The sequence below is a fragment of the Monodelphis domestica genome, chromosome 5 (genome assembly GCF_027887165.1).
Source record: "Monodelphis domestica isolate mMonDom1 chromosome 5, mMonDom1.pri, whole genome shotgun sequence".
NCBI lineage: Eukaryota > Metazoa > Chordata > Mammalia > Didelphimorphia > Didelphidae > Monodelphis > Monodelphis domestica.
This window is the reverse complement of record NC_077231.1, coordinates 38,893,653-38,913,526: the sequence shown is the minus strand read 5'-3', so window position 1 is coordinate 38,913,526 and position 19,874 is coordinate 38,893,653. Positions and strand designations below refer to the sequence as shown.

General features: G+C 50.0%; 1 protein-coding gene across 3 annotated transcripts in view; it reads right to left on the bottom strand.

Annotated features, from left to right (window-relative positions):
• Positions 1-19,874, bottom strand: part of HDAC7 (histone deacetylase 7) — a 45,868-nt gene that overhangs the window by 1,241 nt on the left and 24,753 nt on the right. For all 3 annotated transcript variants that reach the window (XM_056798378.1, XM_056798379.1, XM_056798380.1), the window contains 20 exons: positions 18,442-18,557; positions 18,210-18,335; positions 17,871-17,962; positions 17,629-17,739; positions 17,278-17,458; positions 16,861-17,057; positions 16,549-16,695; positions 14,752-14,974; positions 13,429-13,562; positions 13,206-13,326; positions 12,824-12,873; positions 11,333-11,440; positions 9,548-9,603; positions 9,200-9,287; positions 6,581-6,700; positions 3,239-3,336; positions 2,410-2,528; positions 1,743-1,876; positions 1,475-1,559; positions 97-235 (listed from right to left, as the gene is read on the bottom strand). In XM_056798378.1, the coding sequence (XP_056654356.1) occupies positions 97-235; positions 1,475-1,559; positions 1,743-1,876; positions 2,410-2,528; positions 3,239-3,336; positions 6,581-6,700; positions 9,200-9,287; positions 9,548-9,603; positions 11,333-11,440; positions 12,824-12,873; positions 13,206-13,326; positions 13,429-13,562; positions 14,752-14,974; positions 16,549-16,695; positions 16,861-17,057; positions 17,278-17,458; positions 17,629-17,739; positions 17,871-17,962; positions 18,210-18,335; positions 18,442-18,557 (2,445 nt within the window). The remainder of the gene's footprint in view (positions 1-96; positions 236-1,474; positions 1,560-1,742; positions 1,877-2,409; positions 2,529-3,238; positions 3,337-6,580; positions 6,701-9,199; positions 9,288-9,547; positions 9,604-11,332; positions 11,441-12,823; positions 12,874-13,205; positions 13,327-13,428; positions 13,563-14,751; positions 14,975-16,548; positions 16,696-16,860; positions 17,058-17,277; positions 17,459-17,628; positions 17,740-17,870; positions 17,963-18,209; positions 18,336-18,441; positions 18,558-19,874) is intronic.

Genomic DNA, 19,874 nt, shown 5'->3' with positions numbered 1-19,874 from the left:
AAAAGTTAGGATTGATATAGTGAGGACTAGAGATGAAAGATAGACTCCAAAATCCAGACTAAAGAGGCTATTGGTGGTATAGAGTAGGAAAGTTACCTCTTTTCTGCCAGGATGCCCACTGAAAGGGAGGCCAGTGCTGACACTGTCTCCACTTCTTCTGTGTCTGCCATTGCTACTGAGGGGACCCAAGAATCCGGACAGGAGGCCAACCATTGCATTGAGCCCCAATACTTACCTGAAATAAGAGACTAAGATTCAGGATTGATTTAACACACCCAGCATCCTGTGCAAGGAAACACTCCTGGGGCTGGGTGTCTGAGTTCAGAACAAGGCCAGTGAATCTTTAGGCCACTCTGCTCTCCCCTTACGCCCCATATCTGCACCCATTTTGCCCTGCTTTCCAGCTCCCAGATAAGATGTGCAATTAAAGCAAACAGGAAAAAATGAAGAGTGGGCACAGTCTTAGGGGCCAATGGGGCAGCAAATACTGATGTGGAGAGGAACAATCTGGGCTGCTGTGCACGGTGACCCATTATTCAGCTGAATGGATTCAGAGAGGCTCCCATAGCCTTTCCAGCTCTAAGCTTTGGGTCCTTGATCTACCGATCAGCCTAGGACTTACTAGGTCCAGAATATGCATACCTAAAGCCCCTTGTCTTGCAACTGAGAACACTGTCCTGTTACCCTAATTCCCCACTCCTTGCTTCTTAAAAGGAGCAATGGGTCAGCTTGTAGACTTTAATACCTATAGCAGTGATGACGAACCTATGGCATGGGTGCCAAAGATGGCATGAAGAGTGGGCCCCTCTCCACCATGTCTGATGACATTTTTTTTTCACACCACCCACCTCCTGCCCAGCTGCCCAACAGGAATACAGAGGGGTTAAGATGGGTAGCTCACAGGTGGCAGAGCTGGAGGGGAGTAGAGCCCTTGGGCCACCCCCCCCCCCCATTACTCACTTCACTCTTCCGTCCACCCAACAACCCAATAGGAGTGCTTTCTCCCTCCCCTGTGTGGAGTAGCACTCTGGGGGGGAGGGGCAGGGCCCAGTACTCCCATCTCTAAAAGGTTCAACATCACTGACTATAGTATACATTTTGGATGTTTGGGAAGTTTATGGATTGGTCTATTAACTCTCCAAATGCACATATTCCACAAACTTTTAAAGTTCCAGAAAGTCTGGCAGGGTTCCAAAGGCCCTTGTTAATAGTTCTGGCTAATTGGCATAGAAGTACTTGCCACTAGAGGCATTGGAAAACTCATTTAGTCCCAATTTGGGGGAATAAGTGGGGATCATGCCATTTTTTAGTACCCTTAGGGGAATCCTATATGCTGTATTATTGTCTGGTACCTACAGCTTTAGCAGTGCCCCCATGAAATGGATATATCCCTGAGTAAGGTTAATTTTATGACTCGACCCCTCTCTCATCCCTGGATCAGATTATTGGGCTATCCTATCACCCTTTTACTCACTGTGCACCCGGATCACAGCTTCCAGGGATCGAATGGCATTTAGGTTGGGTTTCTGTTTCCAGCTCTCTTCGGAGAGGGGATCCACCTACAGGAAATGCACATACCAGTCACCTACAGGGCCCAGATACCTCCCCCTCTTCCATTTCTTGGCCTTGGCCTGGACTGGAGATGGAATCCCCTTTCATTTTCCAGTCATCCCCAATTCTATGCCCCTAAGAACCTATACTACTCCCTCTTGCCCTCTAGAGTGTAGAGAGAAGTATCTCACCTTGTTACCTAGCAGAGCAGTCACACAGGCTTCAGAGGCATCGCAAATGGCTGTGAGGTCATGGCCACCCTCCAAGGCCAAAACCACGGCTCCTCCTGCTAAACTCATCAGCTGCTGTGTCATGTACCCAAAGCCTGGGATAGGAATGGATGGGTGCATGGAATCATCAAGGCTTCTGCCTGTTTCTTTCCTGTTTGATTATTCCCCCCACTCTCTTGGGACCTCATTGTTTTCTAGGATGCATCCCATCTATGTCTTTCCCCAGGGCCAATGAAGCTCCCCCAAACTTGTGAATGCCTCCAAGTCTCATCCCTTCATTGGAAGGGCTGCCAATCAACCTGGGACCCACATTCTTAGGAAATGGCACTATTGCTGGCTTCTGTCTTAACTATTAGACTATGGCCCAAATCCAAGGCAGTGCCTAATGCCCATAGACCTACACAACAGACGAGATAACTCATTAAGAAGTTGGCCAACAGGTCAATAGGATATTAGGGGACTTGACCCTAAAGTTTCTCCTAGTGCTGAGTAAGACAAACTCATGCTCACAGGACACAAGCTGACCAAGGTCATATCCCTCCCCACGTTTTCCCCTTTTCGTGTTTCAGTCTCAGGATGAACAAAATCTCTTCTCAGTCTAGAAGCCATTTGCCTCAAATCTTCTTACACTTGGCAGAGACATGGTAGCCTCCCAGAGGTGGGGGGTGTCCATCTGCAGCATCAAATCCAGCTGACACCAGGACCAGGTCAGGAGAAAATTCTCTGGCGATGGGCATCACAACTGTTCTGTGGGGCACATGGTATTCTCAGGGACCATTTGTGATAAGGTGGTTTTGGAGTGCAAAAAGTGTATTGGGGCAGTGGGCAAGTCAGAGTCTCAGAACATGGCTAAATTTGGCCCTAGTGACCAGAATCATGGTCCCTGAGAAAATCAGTACTGTCACCTCCCATCTCTGGACTCACAAATATTAGATTTTCCCACTGAAGTGTCAGGTCTTCCAGACATGTCTCTCCCTTTCCTAAGCCTTAACCTATCCTGTATATTTTTAGATTGAGAAGCTCCTAGGGCCTTTTAAAAAAAATGTGCTCAACTATCCTGTCTCGAATATCCTCTCCTTCCAACAAGGAAGGGCCTACAAAATTCCTCCTCAAAGTGTATCTCCTTCACAAAGTCTTTTCTGACCAAGCCTTCCCACCTCTAATTGGTGGCTCTTCATTTCCATGTGAAGACATTGAATCTGAGAGGTTAATTGACATGCCCAGGATCACACAACTATCAAGTGTCTAAATCATGATTTGAACTTGGACCTCCTTCACTCCCAATCTAACATTCTAAGGATTAGACCACCCAGCTGTCTACATACAGTGATTGCTCAATAGATTTCTTGTCTTACCTAGAGCTGCTGGAGGAAAAGGCGAGAGAGTGAGGCCTGCTTCTCCCTGTCTTATTTTATGTCCCGAACTTCCTCAGAAATCCTACCACTCTGAATACTGACCTGAAGGCTGCCAGGTATTCAGGGTCTCCCATAGGTGGGTCAAGGCCTCCAGCCCAGGCAACGTTGATGTTGAAGCCTTCTCCACTGCCAGCCCCCACCTGCAACACAGGGAGGAGAAAGATAAAAGAAGTCAAAGTGGCATCAGAGATTATTGGTGGTGGAAAGAACTTTAGAGACCATCTAAGTTCAAACCTTTTATTTTATTGAAAAAAGAAAACTAAGGCTAAACCTTGGCAGAGCTAGGACTGGAACCCAAGGCTCCTGGTTCTTAGGTTATGTTCTTGCCAAGTAATTCATGCTGTATCATAGACATAGACTGAACATAAAATTGTTTTATTTTAAAAGTTCTTCATAATCTGGTTCCTTCCTGTCTTTCCAGTATTCTTATACGAAATCTCCTCCATGTATTTTGCAATCCAGTAACACTAGCTTTCTTCCCATTCCTCACATAAGATGTTCCATCTTCTGACTTTTGGTATTTTTAATGGCTGTCCCCCATGCTCTACCTCCTGGCTTCCTTGGCTCCTTTCAAGTCAATTGTTAAAGGCTCATCTCCTGTAAAAAGTAAATTCCCAGCCCTCCTTAATTTTCCTGCCTTGCCTCTGATAGTATCTCTGATGTATCCTATCTGTATCTTGTTAACACATGGTTGTTTGCATCCTGTCTGTACCACTAGTCTGTGAATTCCTTAGAAACAGGGACTGTTTAGTTTTTTTTTTGTCTTTTCCTATTTCCAGAGCTTTTAACACAGAGCCTGGCACATAGTAGGCCTTTAATAAATGCTTACCGACTTGTCACCTTCTTGGTAAAGACCTGGAAGAGTCTGGCTAATGAATGTCAGAGAGACTGAATGAATATCTTTAGGGCAGTAGCTTGTGATTAAAAAAAAACCCCTTACTTTCTATCTTAGAATAGATATTAAATATTGGCTCCAAAACAGAAGAGAGGTAAGGGCTCGGCAATTGGGATTAAGTGACTTGCCCATGGTCACACAGCTAGGAAGTTGTTTGAGGCCAGATCTGAACCCAGGTCTTCCCAACTCCAGTCCTGGCACTCTATTTACTGAACCAGCTACCTCCTCCTAGCAGCTTGTGATTTAAAGAAATCCAGAGGATGAAGTGAAGCGTGTTAGCAAAAACGTTGGACTTGGCGTCAAAGGTTTTGAATTTGAGTCCTGACTGCTACATTCTGATTGTGGGCAAATCACTTCACATGTTTATCTCACGATTTCCTCAAATGTAAAATGAGAAGACTGGAACAGATGATCTCTGAGGTCCCTCCTGGAGCTAGCATCCTATGGTTCTGTGTAATTTGTTTTGTGCACCAAGGTAAAGCTTGATGATAGAAATAGCCACCTCCTAATTTGTCATTTTTTAAGTCCTGATTTTTGAATACTGAATTTTCTTCAAGTGGAACATCTCCATATTAAGTTGTAGCAGGTGCTATATGAGTGAGACACAATCCTGTTCTACTCCTTCCCCCCAAACAGCTCTCCAGATTGGGGAGATAACTCAGTAACACTTTCTTTAGGGTGAGGAAATTAGGATGGAGCAGCCCAAGAAGTACAGATACACATTAAGGAATTAAGAATCAGATAGGAGAGAAGGAAATAAACCTCAGGCATATTTGAAAAGAGAATGCCTGTGATCCAAAGATGATAATGTTTTATTTTTAGTTTCAAGTAGCTGCCAACTAATAAACTTCCAAACTTTTTCTTTTTACCCTTTTCTCCCTTCTCTCACCAGATGGCCACCCTTAATCCTTTCCAGAAAAAAATCAAGGAATCCATTATGGGCTCCTTTTTTCCACTTCTCCAATGCCTGAAATTCTTTTGTAGCATTCCTTTGAGTCACAAAGGAGGAGGTGGTTCTTCTCCTTGCTAAGGTCAACGTCTCTCCCTGTACCTTAGATCCTGTTCCTTTCTCTTTTGAGAGTTTGTTCCTTTTATCAATCATTTTCCGTCAGTTTCTTTTTATCTATTGGCACTTTTCCTCCTATGTTTTCTCTATCACTTGACCCTGCTATGCCCATGAGCTATGGTCCTATATATCTTTTTCCTTTCTCCTTTCTCTTCCAAACATAGTCATTTCTGTTTGTCACCATCCTTTTAGCCACCCAGTTTCACAACCCTAGAATTATCTTTCCCTCACCCCCTCCATATCAAATCAGTTGCCAGCTCTGGAGGTTTCTCCTTTTCCTGCCTCCACAAGCTCTTGTATTTGTCTCTTTTCCATTCAGATGAATATTACCCTTCAGGCTCTCGGTGTCCCTTGTTTCTGCCCTCTGGTCCATCCTCTGATAGAGTTGCGAAAACAATAAATCTAAAATAGATCTGACCATGTCTGTCCCCTACTCAAAAAACTTTAGCAGCTTCTACGAAATACAAACTCCTTAACTTTGTATTTGAAGTCCTTCCCAGTCTAGTTCCCATTTACCTTTCCTTACTTATTTCTAATCACTCTACTTCATAGACGAGACATTCCAGTCAAACTGGATTGCCAGCGGTTTCCTGAACATTCACTCTCTCACCTCTGGGTCTTTGCAGACAGACTTTCCTCTGCTCACAGACACCCTCTTAGAATCCATAGTTTCCTTCAAGGCTTAGTTCAGGTACCAACTCAAACCCCTTCCCGTTTGTGTCTCTGTTGTAGCTTCCAATTAGAATAATAACTTCAAGGCAGGAATTGTTTCATTTTTTGTCATTAAGTATCCCTAGCAGGTAGCATAAAGTAAGTACTACACAAATGTTTATTAAATTAGACTTAATGCAGCTATTGGACTCAAAGAAGCTCCACCTGCCTGGGGAAGGAGGTCATACCTAGGTTCTGGCTGGGACCAGGCATAGACATGGAAAGCCTAACTCCTACGGATTCCTTCTCTTCGGCTCAGTCAGTGTCTCTCTGTACTGCTTGGGTTGCCCCCTTCCCAAACTCCTTGCACTAAAGAAACAGGATCACTGACGAATCTTGGTACCTTAGAAAAAAACTCGAGGGTATAGGCACGAGAGATGGAACTTTTTTGTTACCTAGAAAGATTCTGCCCAGAGAGCTCTAACAGCTCCAAGTCCAGCTCCCTAGCAGGGTAATTCTCTCTTCTTCTAGTCTTTACTCCAAGAGAGGTGACAAACCCTGGAAAAGGAGTTATTTCTTGGGTTTTTCTCTTCTTTCCCAGCTCGTTTACCCTCATCTTTCCATCCTCCTGATAGGGACAGAGCCCCAAGAACTACCAGGGAATAAGTCAGGGAAGCTGACTGCCTACAGGAGGGCGAATCATCCTGTGCCCATTCCTTTTTGCAGTAGATGGGGGGAATGCAGGGTTAGGGGTCACACACCGACATGTTACCTCATCAACGGCCCCACTGCCTGGAAAGAAATTGCCATCATCGTGTCTGTGTAGAGAGATGTAGAGCACACTGGGGTCCTCATAGAAGGTTTGCTGAGTTCCATTGCCATGGTGAACATCCTGTTGGAGGTGAGATGAGCATGAACGGAGTGGAGTAGCGCCTGGGAGGGAGGGACTGTGCCACAGGGCCAGCCATCTATATGGAACCATTAGAACACTCCCCTCATTCAAGGACACATAACGGAAATGTCTGGCCAATAGAGAAAGCACCAAGGCCAAGACAGACTTAGGGAAGAAAAACAACTTGAGTTCGCACTGACAGAAGCCCTCTTCTACTTCAAGTCCAAGTTCCTGACCCCTCACACTGAAAGCCATTGGCCTATAAAAAGCAGCAACAGGGAGGGAGGCCCTGACACTGACGTCCCGATGCTGACCACTTGTGCCTGCTTAAGCAAAGCGCGTAACTGTTCTCAGAAACGTTGGGCATCACAGTTGGGACGCTCTCAGGATCATATGGCCCAGGGAGCTCCTCATCTAAAGCACTAAAATCTCACTCTCTAAATAAAACCTGCCTGGTTGGGTTGGACTTTAGAGAACAGCCTTTGTCTTTGGGGGCTCAGCAAAGTCAGGAGCCCTAGGGAGATCTTGTTAGTATTTGCTCTGATCAAAAGGACTGGAACTGGTCAACTTTTTACAGATGGCTGCTGTTAAACTCTTGCCACTGAACTGAAGTTCGGCGAGTTCTTTTTTTTTTTTTTTAAACCCTTCCATTTTGGAGTCAATACTGTGTATTGGCTCCAAGCCAGAAGAGTGGTCAGGGCAAGGCAATGGGGGCTAAGTGACTTGCCCAGGGTCACACAGCTAGGAAGTGTCTGAGGTCAGATTTGAACCCAGGACCTCCCATCTCTAGACCTGCCTCTCCATCCACTGAGCCACCCAGCTGCCCCCTCAGCGAGTTCTTGTCTAAAAGAATTCAGTGGTATCCTGCATCTCAACTGTCCAGGGAGGACTTCAGGCAAAGAATATTAATATTAAATTATTAAATTAAATTATTAAATATAAAAAATTAAATTAAAATATTAAAATTAAATTATTAATATTAACTCCTGGCTCTGCTGCCTAGCAGCTCAGAGACAGCTAGCAACTCTCCTGACTTCACTGAATCTCAGTTTTTTTCATCTGTAAAATGGGAATGAGTACTCGTGCTACTTATTTGCTAGGGTTGTTATGAAGAACTAAGTTTGAAAACAGAAAACTCTATTCTTAACATCACATCTGGAGGAAGACAGGTAAGACACACATTTTGGACCAAGAATGTTAAACTGAGTCAGAAAAACCAGGGCTTTATCCCCAGTGATCAATCAGTCCTGGGTAGGCGACTGTATCCTTCTTGGGCATCAGTTTGATTATCTAGATTTCTTTCCCTTCCTTTTTAAAAACTTTTCCATTGCTGGAGTGATATTATGAGTCCCTAGAAAAGAGAGACTCTAAATTCTGAGGAGAGAGGTATATGACTCATCAAATGTTTAGAGGGACAACAATCTTCTTAATATTGGAGAAAATTCATTTCTATTACTGTTATTTATTGCTGTAATAGTGGCGGTTCTACTACTAGAGGGGTAGAACTTGGAGTGAGGACAGTATTATTCTCATGAGGAATTGAGTGAATCATAAGAAAACCTAGAGAAGTACATATATTCTGGAATATGAGCTAGGAAAAAAGATCCCTCCTTGGGCTAAGGTTATGTTAGTTATAAGTACTTGGCAAATAAGCCGAGAGCTAGAGGTGTCCCTCAAAGAGGAAACAAGAACTTGGTAGACAGCATCAACTAGAGGATGGGGCAAGGTCAGTTTTGAAAAAGGAAGAGAGGAAAGCCTTTTTCTCTTTCTAGCAGGAGAATGAGGCTCCAGGGAGGATGTTGTTACCAGTAAAGGCTGTATGACCACTGGAAAAACTAGACCCACATGCCTACTAGATGGAAGAAGTGGGGAAGAAACCAAGTTTCACTAAGGGGTAGATTTCATCCAGGGAAGAGGCAAAAAGATAGAGAATCTAAATAAGCCATGCCAGTCAATCTGTGGCTAGACTAGGGGTTCTTAACCTGGGGTGCATGATTTTTTAAAAAAAGAAGTATTTCAATATAATAGGTTTTCTTTGCCATCTTAGGTATGTTTATTTTAAAATATTATCCCAAGAAGGGGTCCTTGGCACAAAAAAAGCACAAGACTTCTTGGGTTAGACTATAGGATAAGGATTTTATGTTCTGTAAACTTGCCCATTTCTATACTTTAAAAAAATTATTTTTGTTTTGTTTCCCTCTTAGGTTTTCTTGCAAGTTTTCTACTAAAAAATTCTACTTTTGTTTCATTTAAGGGAAGGAGCTGAAATAAAGAGATTGGAGTACTTCTGGAAATCAGTTATATTAGTGCAGGGACAGTGGCTAAGGGCAGAATGAATAGGGAAAAGGTCTGTTCTCGTTGCCTCCAGCTTTCTTTTGCTATAACGTCTTGGAGACAAAAGCCCAGCAATAATTACCTTCATTCTCTTAAAAAGGGCTGTGGCCTGTAGGCTTAGCAGAGGACAGCCGCAGTGTGTCCAGAGGGAGGCAGGAGACTTACCCAGTCCACAATGAGGATCTTGCTGACCTTCCCCTGCTGCTGTAGCTGCCGGCTTGCGATGGCTACGGAGTTGAAGAAGCAAAATCCCCTGTGAGGAAACAAGCATTCTTACCAGTCTGATCTCTTCTAGGGTCTCTCCCTCAGTGTGGCACATGCGTAGCTCATCCATGTGTTTTTGATAAGGAAGACTGGGCGAGGGGAATGAGGAGGGGCTGGCTCTCGGATCCTCCATTTGGTGAATCCCTTAAGGGACTTTTCATGGGTATATTCTTGTGGGAACCAGCCTGTTGCTTCCCTGGGCACTTCCTTACTTTCCCCCCAACCAGGCCTCCCACACCTAGACCTTACATGGCAGTTGAATGGTCGGCGTGGTGTCCTGGGGGCCGCACCACTGCAAAACCGTTCTGGGAACAGAACATCAGAGTCAGCATTACCCAACCAGACATCTGTCTCATACCTTTCCTCATAGCCTTATATCAACCTACCATTCTCTTGTATGAACTGGGCCTAAAGCCAGACTCCTGGTTGCTCTCCAGGTGAGAGTTGATGCTTTTTGGGGGCTTGCCCTACTTAGGTTTGGCATGACAACAATCTCCTCAGCCTTGCTTTTCTCCCCAAAGTTCTACTGAAATTGATGTGCTTTTGGTGCCTAGATGTTAACTCCACATCTATCCATCAGGAAGCATGAATTAATTAATTACTTTATGCCTAGATACAACATGGAGACGGGCCCTGCCTTCAAGGAGCTTCCAGGCTATTTTAGCTGGCTGGTTTTATTTTGCCACTTTAATTATTTTTCCAAGTCAATGAGCCTGTCTTGGATTCTAAGTACTCAGAGATAAGGAACGGGGAGGATCCCTTGGTATGGTTCCCTGGAGAACCAGGGCTAAGGCTAGGACAGGCCAAACCTCTTGAAACACAAAAGCACACTGGGGGTGAGGAGGGGAGGATTAGCAGAACGAAGGGCACTTTAATCATTAATGTACATATTTTCATGTCTTAATTTTCATTCTGAATGGCACAAATATGTGTATATTATGTATAGGTATGTGTATATATTATATGTATGCACATTCTATATTGGGCTAGATAGTTATTATATATAGGCAGTACATTATATATGTAGGTCTAACTATCATGTGCATGTATATTATACATAGGTGTGTATTTGTGTGTGTTTCTTTCCTAGGACAAGTTCAATACAACTTCAAAAATATCAGATGAGCTCAAGCCCCATGGGCTGACTATGATACAAATAAACATTGCTAACCCAACACTTGGTCATTAGAGAGAAAGAGATAGCAGGCCTAAGGCAGAGGCTTAGCTGCAGTCCTGAGAAAGGAATGATCTGAATCAAAGCCCAAAGTATATGAGTATTTAGGCGTGTGTGTACACACACACACACACACACACACACACACACACACATCTTATATGTGTGTATTACATACATACATGTGTATACACACATGCATGTATACACACACCCATATATGTAATAATGTCATATTTTGAACAATGATGAAGCCTCAAAGTCTTTGATGTAATAAACAGGAGTGTGTTTTCCAAATTTTGTATAGGAAAATTAGAGTTCTTGTTGCTAAAATATTCCTTATATAATCAATTTTCCATTATTAGGAATTGTGGGATTTAAGAAAGAAAATATAATTTTCATATTTAGGAACAATCCCTCCCTACCCAGTTTGTGGTGGGGAAGCTTAATTATCATTAATAAAAACATCTCTGAGCCCAAACCTTATTTGGGTTCTGATGCCCCACAAAAACATTCAGAAAAAGGGCACTTCAAAAACTGATAGGATCTTGGAGCTGGACCTAGTCTAATCCCCTTCATTTTAGACACAAGAACTGAAGCCAAGAGAGAAAGGTGCCCAGGGAGGGCTGAGCTGTTAACTCAACTCTCTAATGACCCCTTTGGACATGAGTGGCCTTCATAATCCATAATCTGAATTCTCCTTCCTACCAAGTAAGAGGTATCCTGAGGTTCAAACCCAAATTGACGTGCTTGACCCCAGGCCCTTCCCCAGTCCTGAAGACTGCTGATCCAGCTGCTGGATCTGACCTCCCAAGACCCCTTCATCCTGCTTGCCACCCTTCCCTCCTTTCACCTCCTACCTTTAATTCTCGGGCAGCCACCTTGAAGGCAAGGTCAGTTACACTTCCAGCGGCCCAGCGGGCTGCATTAGAGGAGTGCAGTTCATTCCAGATGGTATCTGTGTCTACCTGTGGGGGCCCAAGTCATAGCCAGTATCACCCAGGGCTTTACAGTGAGTATAACGGCCTGTGGGCACCCCAAAGGACAGGGCTGAGGCAGCTCGTCAGATGGGCAATGCCCACTTCATGGCAAGAATGCCAAAGATCAGAGATCTGGGTAGATGGTTCTGCCCCTCGAGGCTGAAGGAGGCCAAGGCCTCTCACTGCCTACAGGCTGGGCCTGTTGAGGCCCTCCAATCCCAATGTGCTTTTTCCTTCCCATTTTATGTCACTGGAACTAGTTCCAGACTGGCTGGCACATCCTGCCATTGGCACCATCCCTGCCTCCCCATTCAGGTAAAGGGACATGGCATTACCTGGGTGGAGCTCAGGGTTTTAGTCAAGCTGGGGTTTTAGGTCCCAGCTGACCCTGCTCAGGCCCTTTGGATGGTCCAAGCCGGAGGGGCCGTCTGCACCACTGTCTTCCACTCAGGGCCCTAGCCTGGGCTGGGAGGCCTCCCTCAACCGAGCCCCAGGGCCATGGTTCCGCTCCCCTCAAAGGCTAGGGAGGGGCCAGGAGGGAATGGTGGGGAAGTGGGGGGGCAGGTGGACCAAGAGGGATGAGGAAGGCAGAGAGAATCACAAGAAGCTGGAGAGAGAAAGAGAGAGAGAGAGAGAGAGGTAAAGGGAGAAGGGAAGAGAAAACAGAAGTAACAACAAACAGTTGGAAAAACCAGAAAGTGGTAAGAAATAGGAAGTTTTGAACAGGGTCCTACTAGCATTCCAAGGAGTCCTAGCACCCTCTGCAACTTTCTGCTTGCCTTCTTGCACCCGTGCCCCAGGCTGGATCTCATAGCTTTATACTCACAGCTCAAGTTACAGCCAAGTCCACCAGGGCATTCATTCAATCCTCCCACGCCATCCACCCTTGGCTGGTGCCTCCTCTGCCTGGAGGCTGACTGGTAGGCCACAGCATGGACACAGACATCCAGCGTGGAAAGAGCCCACAACGGGGGAGCAAGGAAGGATCCCAAGGATCGAGGGAAGCCCTGCCTGCCCTCTGGAATGTAGCCGTGGCTTCCCAACTTGCAAGCAGCTGGGGACTAGGCCTGATGACCAGGAAGGCTTCAGGGCAGGGCCAAGGCGCACAGAGGGGCACAGAGTACCCGATGTCCCCGAGCCAGGACCTGTGCTGCTGCTCAGGCCCCCGGCTCATTCACTCAGCAGCCATTTGCATGTCTTATGTATCAGATAGGCTGCTCAGCACGAAGGACACAAGAGATTCACAGATAAAGCTGCTCCCCTTCTTGGCCTTCTGGCAGTGGCAGGGAAGGAGGAGGGCTTAAGGAATAGTTCTCTCGGAGGAGGCCGGCAAGCCGAGTGCCACTCAGGAGGCTACAAGGGAGCACTTACCCCAACCCCACCACAGGGCAGCATCACAAACATCCTCTGGGCCAGGATCCCTGCAGGGAGAGTGGGTACAGAGAGTCTTAGGGCATAGGAGCCTTCTCTACCCAAGAGCAAGGGATAGAAAAGATGGGGCAAAGATGTAGGGGAGCATAGAGGAAAAGGCAAAGCAAAGGTGGTTGGGGGGGCATGGGCTTCGGTCTGGATAGAAGTCTGGGACATCCAAGGGGGGTGACAGGCGGAAGAAGGGCAGAAGCAAGCCAAGATGAAGGCTAGATCAAAGGTGGGTGGGGGAGGAGTTGGGTGTGGGGTGGGGGCGAGTACAGAGGAAAGAAGAGGGCAAGGTCAGGACCAGAACTAGGAATGAAGAGAGCTTGAGGCTGCCTACCTGCAAGCTTCCCGTTATCCAATTTGAGTCGGCTGAGTGGGTTGGTGCCATAAAGCAGCACGTGTCGCTCGTCATGGACTGACTGGAGTTCCTCCAGTGAGGCCTTCCTGCCTCGGAGACACTAAGCAGAAAGAAGCTCCTGAGGGACGCTCTCCTCATCCTCTTCCTCCTCTATGTTCACGCCCTAAGAGTGGCCTCTCCTCCCCCGGCCCCAGCCTCTCACCTCGCACTGGCTGCGGAGCCCCCGTTCCTGTAGCCTTGACCAGATGCTCTGGATCCTGCCAGCATGCTCAGGGTGGTTGCTGTTGTCCCCACAGGAGCACTGGTGCTTGAGCATCACTGAATCATACACCAACCCTGCGGGGGCCAGACAACAAGAGGCGGATGTTTGTGTGGGGACGTCTCCCGCCCGGAGGAACGCGCTCACCCCGGTGCCTTCTCCAGCTGGCCCAACCACTGCTGCCTGATCCATTTCTGCCCATGCTTCTGAAGCTGCCGGGTGCCATCAAGGTCTGTTCTTGCTCTTGGTCTCCCTTATCACCGAAATGAGATTTCACGCCTGTCCCCTTTGCTGAGCACACCCTCCTTCTGAACCTGCCCCTCAGAACTTCTCCCTTCCTTCCAGGCAAGGTTCAGGAGCCCCCGCAGCCTGGGACGTTGTCAGATCCCCCACATCTAAGAGCTCTCTAAGGCGCGAAGTCACTTTGTATTTGTGTGGGCTCTTTAGTGTTTGTACTGTGCGCCCCCAGGGGGAATAGACCCCCAATGGATGAAGTCTCTTGACTTCATTAGCGCCTTGTCTATTTACGAGATTTACATTTGTGGAACGGAACTGATCATAGATCTGAGAGAAAAGCACTGCCTTCTTCTGGCTTACTGGGGACCCTTTTCAGGGGAGGAGTGGGAGCAGCAACAGGGCTTTCCTTCTCAGCGCTGCCTACGGAAATCCTGCTTCTCTTGAGTGGTGCTCTCTCTGGGAAGCCTGTGACCTGTGACCTGTGACCTGTGACCCCAGCCACCAGCAGGGCCCTCTCTCAATCTGCCGAGAAGCAGGCTGAAAGTGTCTTCCACCCTATCCAGCACAGCGTGCCTTCTTTTACAGATGTTAAGCCTTTCCTTTTTGTTTTCCCAGGGACTATGGACTGTGCTAGGGTATAACAACACCCTGAAGAGACACTTCTGTTGCTGCAATGGAATACATCAGGATACTTCAGAGGGTGTGGGGTCAACAGAGGAGGAGAAGGCTTGTGTCCTCAGGGAGCTTTAACGCAGGATCCTGAATGCAGAACAGTTATGAACTGGAAGGCTACTATTTCTTAAACATGTTGACAGCTGGATTTCAATAGGACGTTTCCCTTCGTAACCCAGATATTCTGCTTTATGCTTTCCAAAACCTGTTCTGGGAAAGGGCCTGCAGCTTTCCCCAGACGGCTCTTACCCCACAGATGCACTCATGCGTGCTCACACACACAGTCACCTCATTTTCTTCTAATAAATGATCTTTCCCTGGTCTTTTTCTCTGCCCTGGCCCCGGTCTCAATCTTACCAGTTGTGTAGGGCAGGGTCCTGGCAGGGGTCTCAGGACAGGGCAGGACTAAGGCCTGGCTGGGTGGTTCTGGAGTTGGCAAGGAGACAGGGGCAGCTGGGGAGGACTGTGCCCTGGACAGGGGCCGGTGTCCACTCTGGGTAGAGGGCAACAGCAGGGAGTCGCCTGTACTTCCCCTGGGAAGCCGACTCAACAACCGTTGCTGCTGTTCCCATAGGAATATCTGAAAGAGAAGATGGTTTCTTGATACCTTTGATTTCTCTAGCCCTAAGCTGCTCCCAACGGTAGACTCAAGTAGAAACAGTATTAGGCTAGAGTAGAAATAGATTTTTGCAGGCTGCATATTGACTAAAAAAACCTCCATTAACATTATCTATGTTGTAAGATATTTTTATTTTGTTAAAACACTTCCCAATTACGTACTACTCTCCCCTCCCAATAAAAACACCCTTACTGGGGGCAGCTGGGTGGCTCAGTGGATGGAGGGCCAGGCCTAGAGACGGGAGGTCTGAGGTTCAAATCTGGCCTCAGACCCTTCCCAGCTGTGTGACCCTGGGCAAGTCACTTGACCCCCATGGCCTAGCCCTTCCCACTCTTCTGCCTTGGAGCCAATACACAGTATTGACTCCAAGATGGAAGATAAGGGTTTAGAAAAAAAACAAAACAAAAAACAAACAAACAAACAAAAAAACGCCCTTACTGTCCATCTTAGAATCAATACTATGTATTGGTTCCAAGGCATAGGGGCTAAGTGACTTGCCCAGGGTCACACAGCTAGGAAATGTCGGAGGTCACATTTGAATCCAGGACCTCCTGTCACGAGGCCTGGCTCTCCGTCCACTAAGCCACCTCCCAATTACACTTTAATCTGGTTAGAGGAGGGTACACTTGGGACTTCTGCCTGGTGTGTATGCGTCAGCCCTCAAGTTTGATACCTCTGTTCTGAACATCAGAGGATCAAAGGAGGATAGATCTGGATGGCAGCTGGCTATCTAGTTCAAGTGGGGAACTTGAGGTCGGAGAGGCTGAATTCCTCAAGGCCATGAAGGTAGTATCAGAGACGGGATTTGAACCAGGCCCTCTGACCTGGGCAATCTAAAGGCTGCATAGAATCGTGGATGGAGTCAGGCCTCAGACACTAGCTCTGTGACCCTGAGCTTAACCCTGTTGGCCTCTGTTTCCTCGCCTGTAAAATGGGCTGGAGAAGGCAATAGCAAACGCCTCTGGGGTTTTTTCAAGGACATCTCCCATGGGTCAGAGTCAGATGGGCCTGAAATGACTGAACAACAGCTCTAAGCGTCTTGCCACTACACTGCCCTCAGTGGCTTCTCCAGAAAGCCCCTCGGGAGGCTGGCCTCCCAGAGTTCTCTGGGTCTTCCGTGTGGAAGGGCCGTGAAGGCTCCTCGGGGCTCGAACGTAGGGGAGGTATGTGTGACTTGCGGCTAGTCTGTTTGGAACCCAAAGCTCCCTCGCTAGACTCTCGGGTTGGTCAGAGGTTCCGAGCCCGTGTGAGAACATGAACTCTGGCTGTGCACAGACTCCAGCCCCAGCTCCTGCCAGCCCCCCAAGGCACGCTGCTGTTCAGGAAAGAGACTGGCGGCGAGCGCCCTGGGGACAAAACTCGAGACTGCGTGCCCTCTGGTGGTGACTAGCGGCTGTCCCATTTTTGCTCTGTGGGCGTGCCTCCAGTTCCTGCCATGGGGGGGTCGCCTGAATCGCCAGGGGGGCCCCTGAAGCTCCTCCTGCTCTCTGGGGGTCCGTCTCCTCCCCAGACCCTCGGCAGGAACAGGAGCCTACCTGCTGGTGCTGCTGGGAGGGGGCAGGCCCCCCGACTTCAGGCTTCCCGGGGTCCGGGCCTCGGGCAGGCCCCTCGCTGTTGGTCTCCAGGTCCTCTGCGGAGGGGATCTGCCGAAGCCGAGGTTTCTCACTTGGTTTTGCTGGCCTCTGGGACGAGAGATGCCAAAGGCCGGTCAGCGAGTCCGGGGCGTAGGGGCGGGCAGGAGGGCTCAGCCCCCGCTGACTCTTAGGAAGGAGGGCCGCCCCGGCCGGCCGTAGCCCTTTCCCCTCCACCGCGGCCCCTCACCAGACGTGCCCCCTCCCCGCCATCACCTTGCTCAGCTGGGAGTGTTGTTTCAGCCAATCCAGGCGGGACTGCAGAGAGCCTGGCGGCTGGGGAGCAGTGGTGCTGGGGGGCAGGGGCTCCGAGCGAGTCCGGCTCAGGGGCGTGTGGGGGCCTGACCCTGCAAGCCGTTCACTGGAGAGTAGTGATTGGGCAAAAGGGAAGGGCAGCGGCCCAAGCCCAGGCACTACGGAGAATGAGAAGATCCGTGAGGGCGCCTCAGAATCGCCCGAGGACACGGGGAGTGCAAGGGCCTGGGGCGCCCAGGGGAGGGGGCAGCCAGGCGGTCTGGAGGGGCTGTGGGCAGGAAAGCCCCGGCGACTCCTAGCTACAGATCCTGGGGGACAGGGACCCGTTCTCCTACCCTCCTGCTGATTCCCTTCCCCAGGAGCAAGAGGGGGCCTCACCAGTCAGCAGTGGGGGGTGAGAGATGGAGGGCTCCAGGATGAGGATGGGTTGTAGGTGGGAAGCCAAAGTACTCCCTGCCTCAGGCTCTAGGCCTGGAGGCAGGAAGAGGGGACCGTGGGGGGTCCCCAGGACAGGTCCCCGGGGTCCCAAAGCAGGATGAGTCCTTCGGTCGCCATCAGTCTGGGGGAGAAGCAGAGGGTGAACAGGACGAAGCTAACCCAAGAAGAACTGAGGTAGCGGATCCGAATAAAGGAAACGTAGAACGGAGCTTGGATCCGGGGAGGTGGAACAGGGGGAAGCCTTAGATGAAGAAGGCCTCGGAAGGGAGAGGAACCACACTGGCCACTTACCCGGGTGGTGGCGGGGAGCCCCAGGGTGATTTCAGGAAGCGTGGACACAGTGGGCAAGGCATATGGGGCCACCGAGCTTTCGTGCAGTCGAAGCCGCTGGGCCAAGAGCTCCTGCCAAGGGGCAGGAGGACACGTTACCACCCTCAGATTTCCCGACCTGAACCCTAAATTCCCAGGCGCACCACTGGGGTTCCAAAGGCTCGAGGGCGCCCCACAATCGCTTCTTGGCAGCCAGGATTTACCTCAGAGCCCATGGCAGGTATGGGGCCATGCTCGCTGTCATTGGGGGAGCTGCATCCTGAAACAGGGGTGCTGCTACTGCTGGGGGAGGAATCTGACGTGGCGAGGACAAGAAAGACGAGTCCAAGGATGAGGGACGAGGCCCAGGCCTCCCCCCTCCTCCCGCCCGGCTCCCCTCATCCTTTCTGTCCAAGAACACACTTGGCAGGCACTTCCATCGGGCCCCAGCCCTCCATCGGCTGGCCTGAAGCGGAGGCCCCTCCGTCCCCCAAGCCCAGGAAACTGCCTGGTGCCAGGCTGGATGTGGACAGACCCCTTTCTCTGCCCCCAAGTCCCCTCACCCCCGAGGGGCTCCGTGGGGCGCCGGCGAAGGCTGGGAGGAGCGCTCTCCTTGCGGAGGAGTGGGTTCTTCCTCAGCTCCAAAGACTTCTTGGGCTTATAGCGCAGCTTCAGGTTGGGCTCGGAGACTGTGGAGAGTCCTGGAGTCACGGCGGCTCCGCGCCCCTCTCCCTGACCCCCAAGATCTCCTCCACACTCCCCCATCCCCAAAGCCTGGCTCTTTCCCCAGCTCACCTGTCTTACGCAGGGGAAAGTGTTCTGGGGAGTCCCTGAGCAGACTGGGGACGGTGGGCAGGAAAGTGTTCAGCACCGTGGGGGGCGCTCCTTCTGTTTCTAGAGACCCCAGGGTCCTGTGGAGAAGAGGCAGCTGCGCTAGGAGAGCACCCTCCCAGGGCCTGAGGCGCCCGGCCCCAAGCACTACAGAGGAGAGGGCTTCTGAGGCAGCGAGCTCGGGCACTCCCTGGCTATAGAACCTACGTGCCTCAGTTTCCTCATCTGTAAAATGAGCGTGAGTAAGTAAATAAAACAATAGCCCTGAATTCCCCTGCTTGTGAGGATCCAACGAGAGGCTTAGCCCCATGCCTAGCCCAAGAACTAGGAGGGAACCCGGATGCTACTCAGGCCAAGCCCGTCATCGGGCTTAGGTGAGAAAAAGGGCCTGCTCGAGGGCTCAGCAATGGGCGCCCGGCCCGCTGAGGACAGCTTTCATGCGCTTCCTTCTGCATCGTTGAACCTTCTCATCCTCTCTGTGAGGAAACGGAAGCGGGAGGGCTAAGAGAGCCTGGATCGAACAGCTCCCAGCGTCAGGGCCTTCCTTCCTCCTCTGGGCAGGACGCAGCTCCTGGGCCCCTCGGCTGGCCGCCTCTTGGCTGCAGAGGGCAGTGCTGTGTCATACACTTCCAGCCCTCCTCGGAGCAGCTGCTGGACCTCTTCCTGGAGCCAAGATGGCCTCTGTTCGGTACCCTGTGACGGCTCCCCACGAGCGCCTCCAGGAGCAAACGCCGTCTTCTGGGCTGGACACCAAGGGCCTTCCGGGCCCCGGCTCCAGCCTCCTTCCGCAGGGTTTTCTTAACTACATCCAACGCCCCTTCGGTGCTCCACAGCCCAGCCAGACAGACCCTGTCCCCACACACAGGGCATCCTTCACGTCCAGGCCTAGCCCATGCCGTCGGTCCCTCCCGCCAGGCTCGCACGCCTTCCTGCCTCGCTCTGGCTTCCCAGAAGCCTTTGCTTTCTTCGGGCTCCAGCGGCACCTTCTCCCCAGGGCTGGTGCCTCTTCCCCATTCCCTGGCCCATTTATGTGTGTACTGGTTCCCCCGATGGAATGCAAGGGCTCTCATGTGGGCCTCGGGATGGCCACTGCTCCGTGGGCACTCGACGCGTTCTTTCTTAGCCAGCCATTACTTTATGGCGGGAGGAGCAGCTCTGGCCACTGTTAGCTAGCCTTCGGGGAGCAGTGGGGCGTCTTCTGGGTGGAGGAGGGGGCTTTTAGGCAGGGGGCTGCTGGGATGTATGTGGATAAGGAGGCACCCTGGGGGGGGGGTTGGCATCAGAGACGTAGGGGAACGTGTGGGGTGGGGGCAGAAGGACTGGTTGGTGTGGGCTTTGGGGGGGTTATAGCTTTTTTGTTAGAAATAGGGAATCCGGACACAAGTAAAACCCAGTGG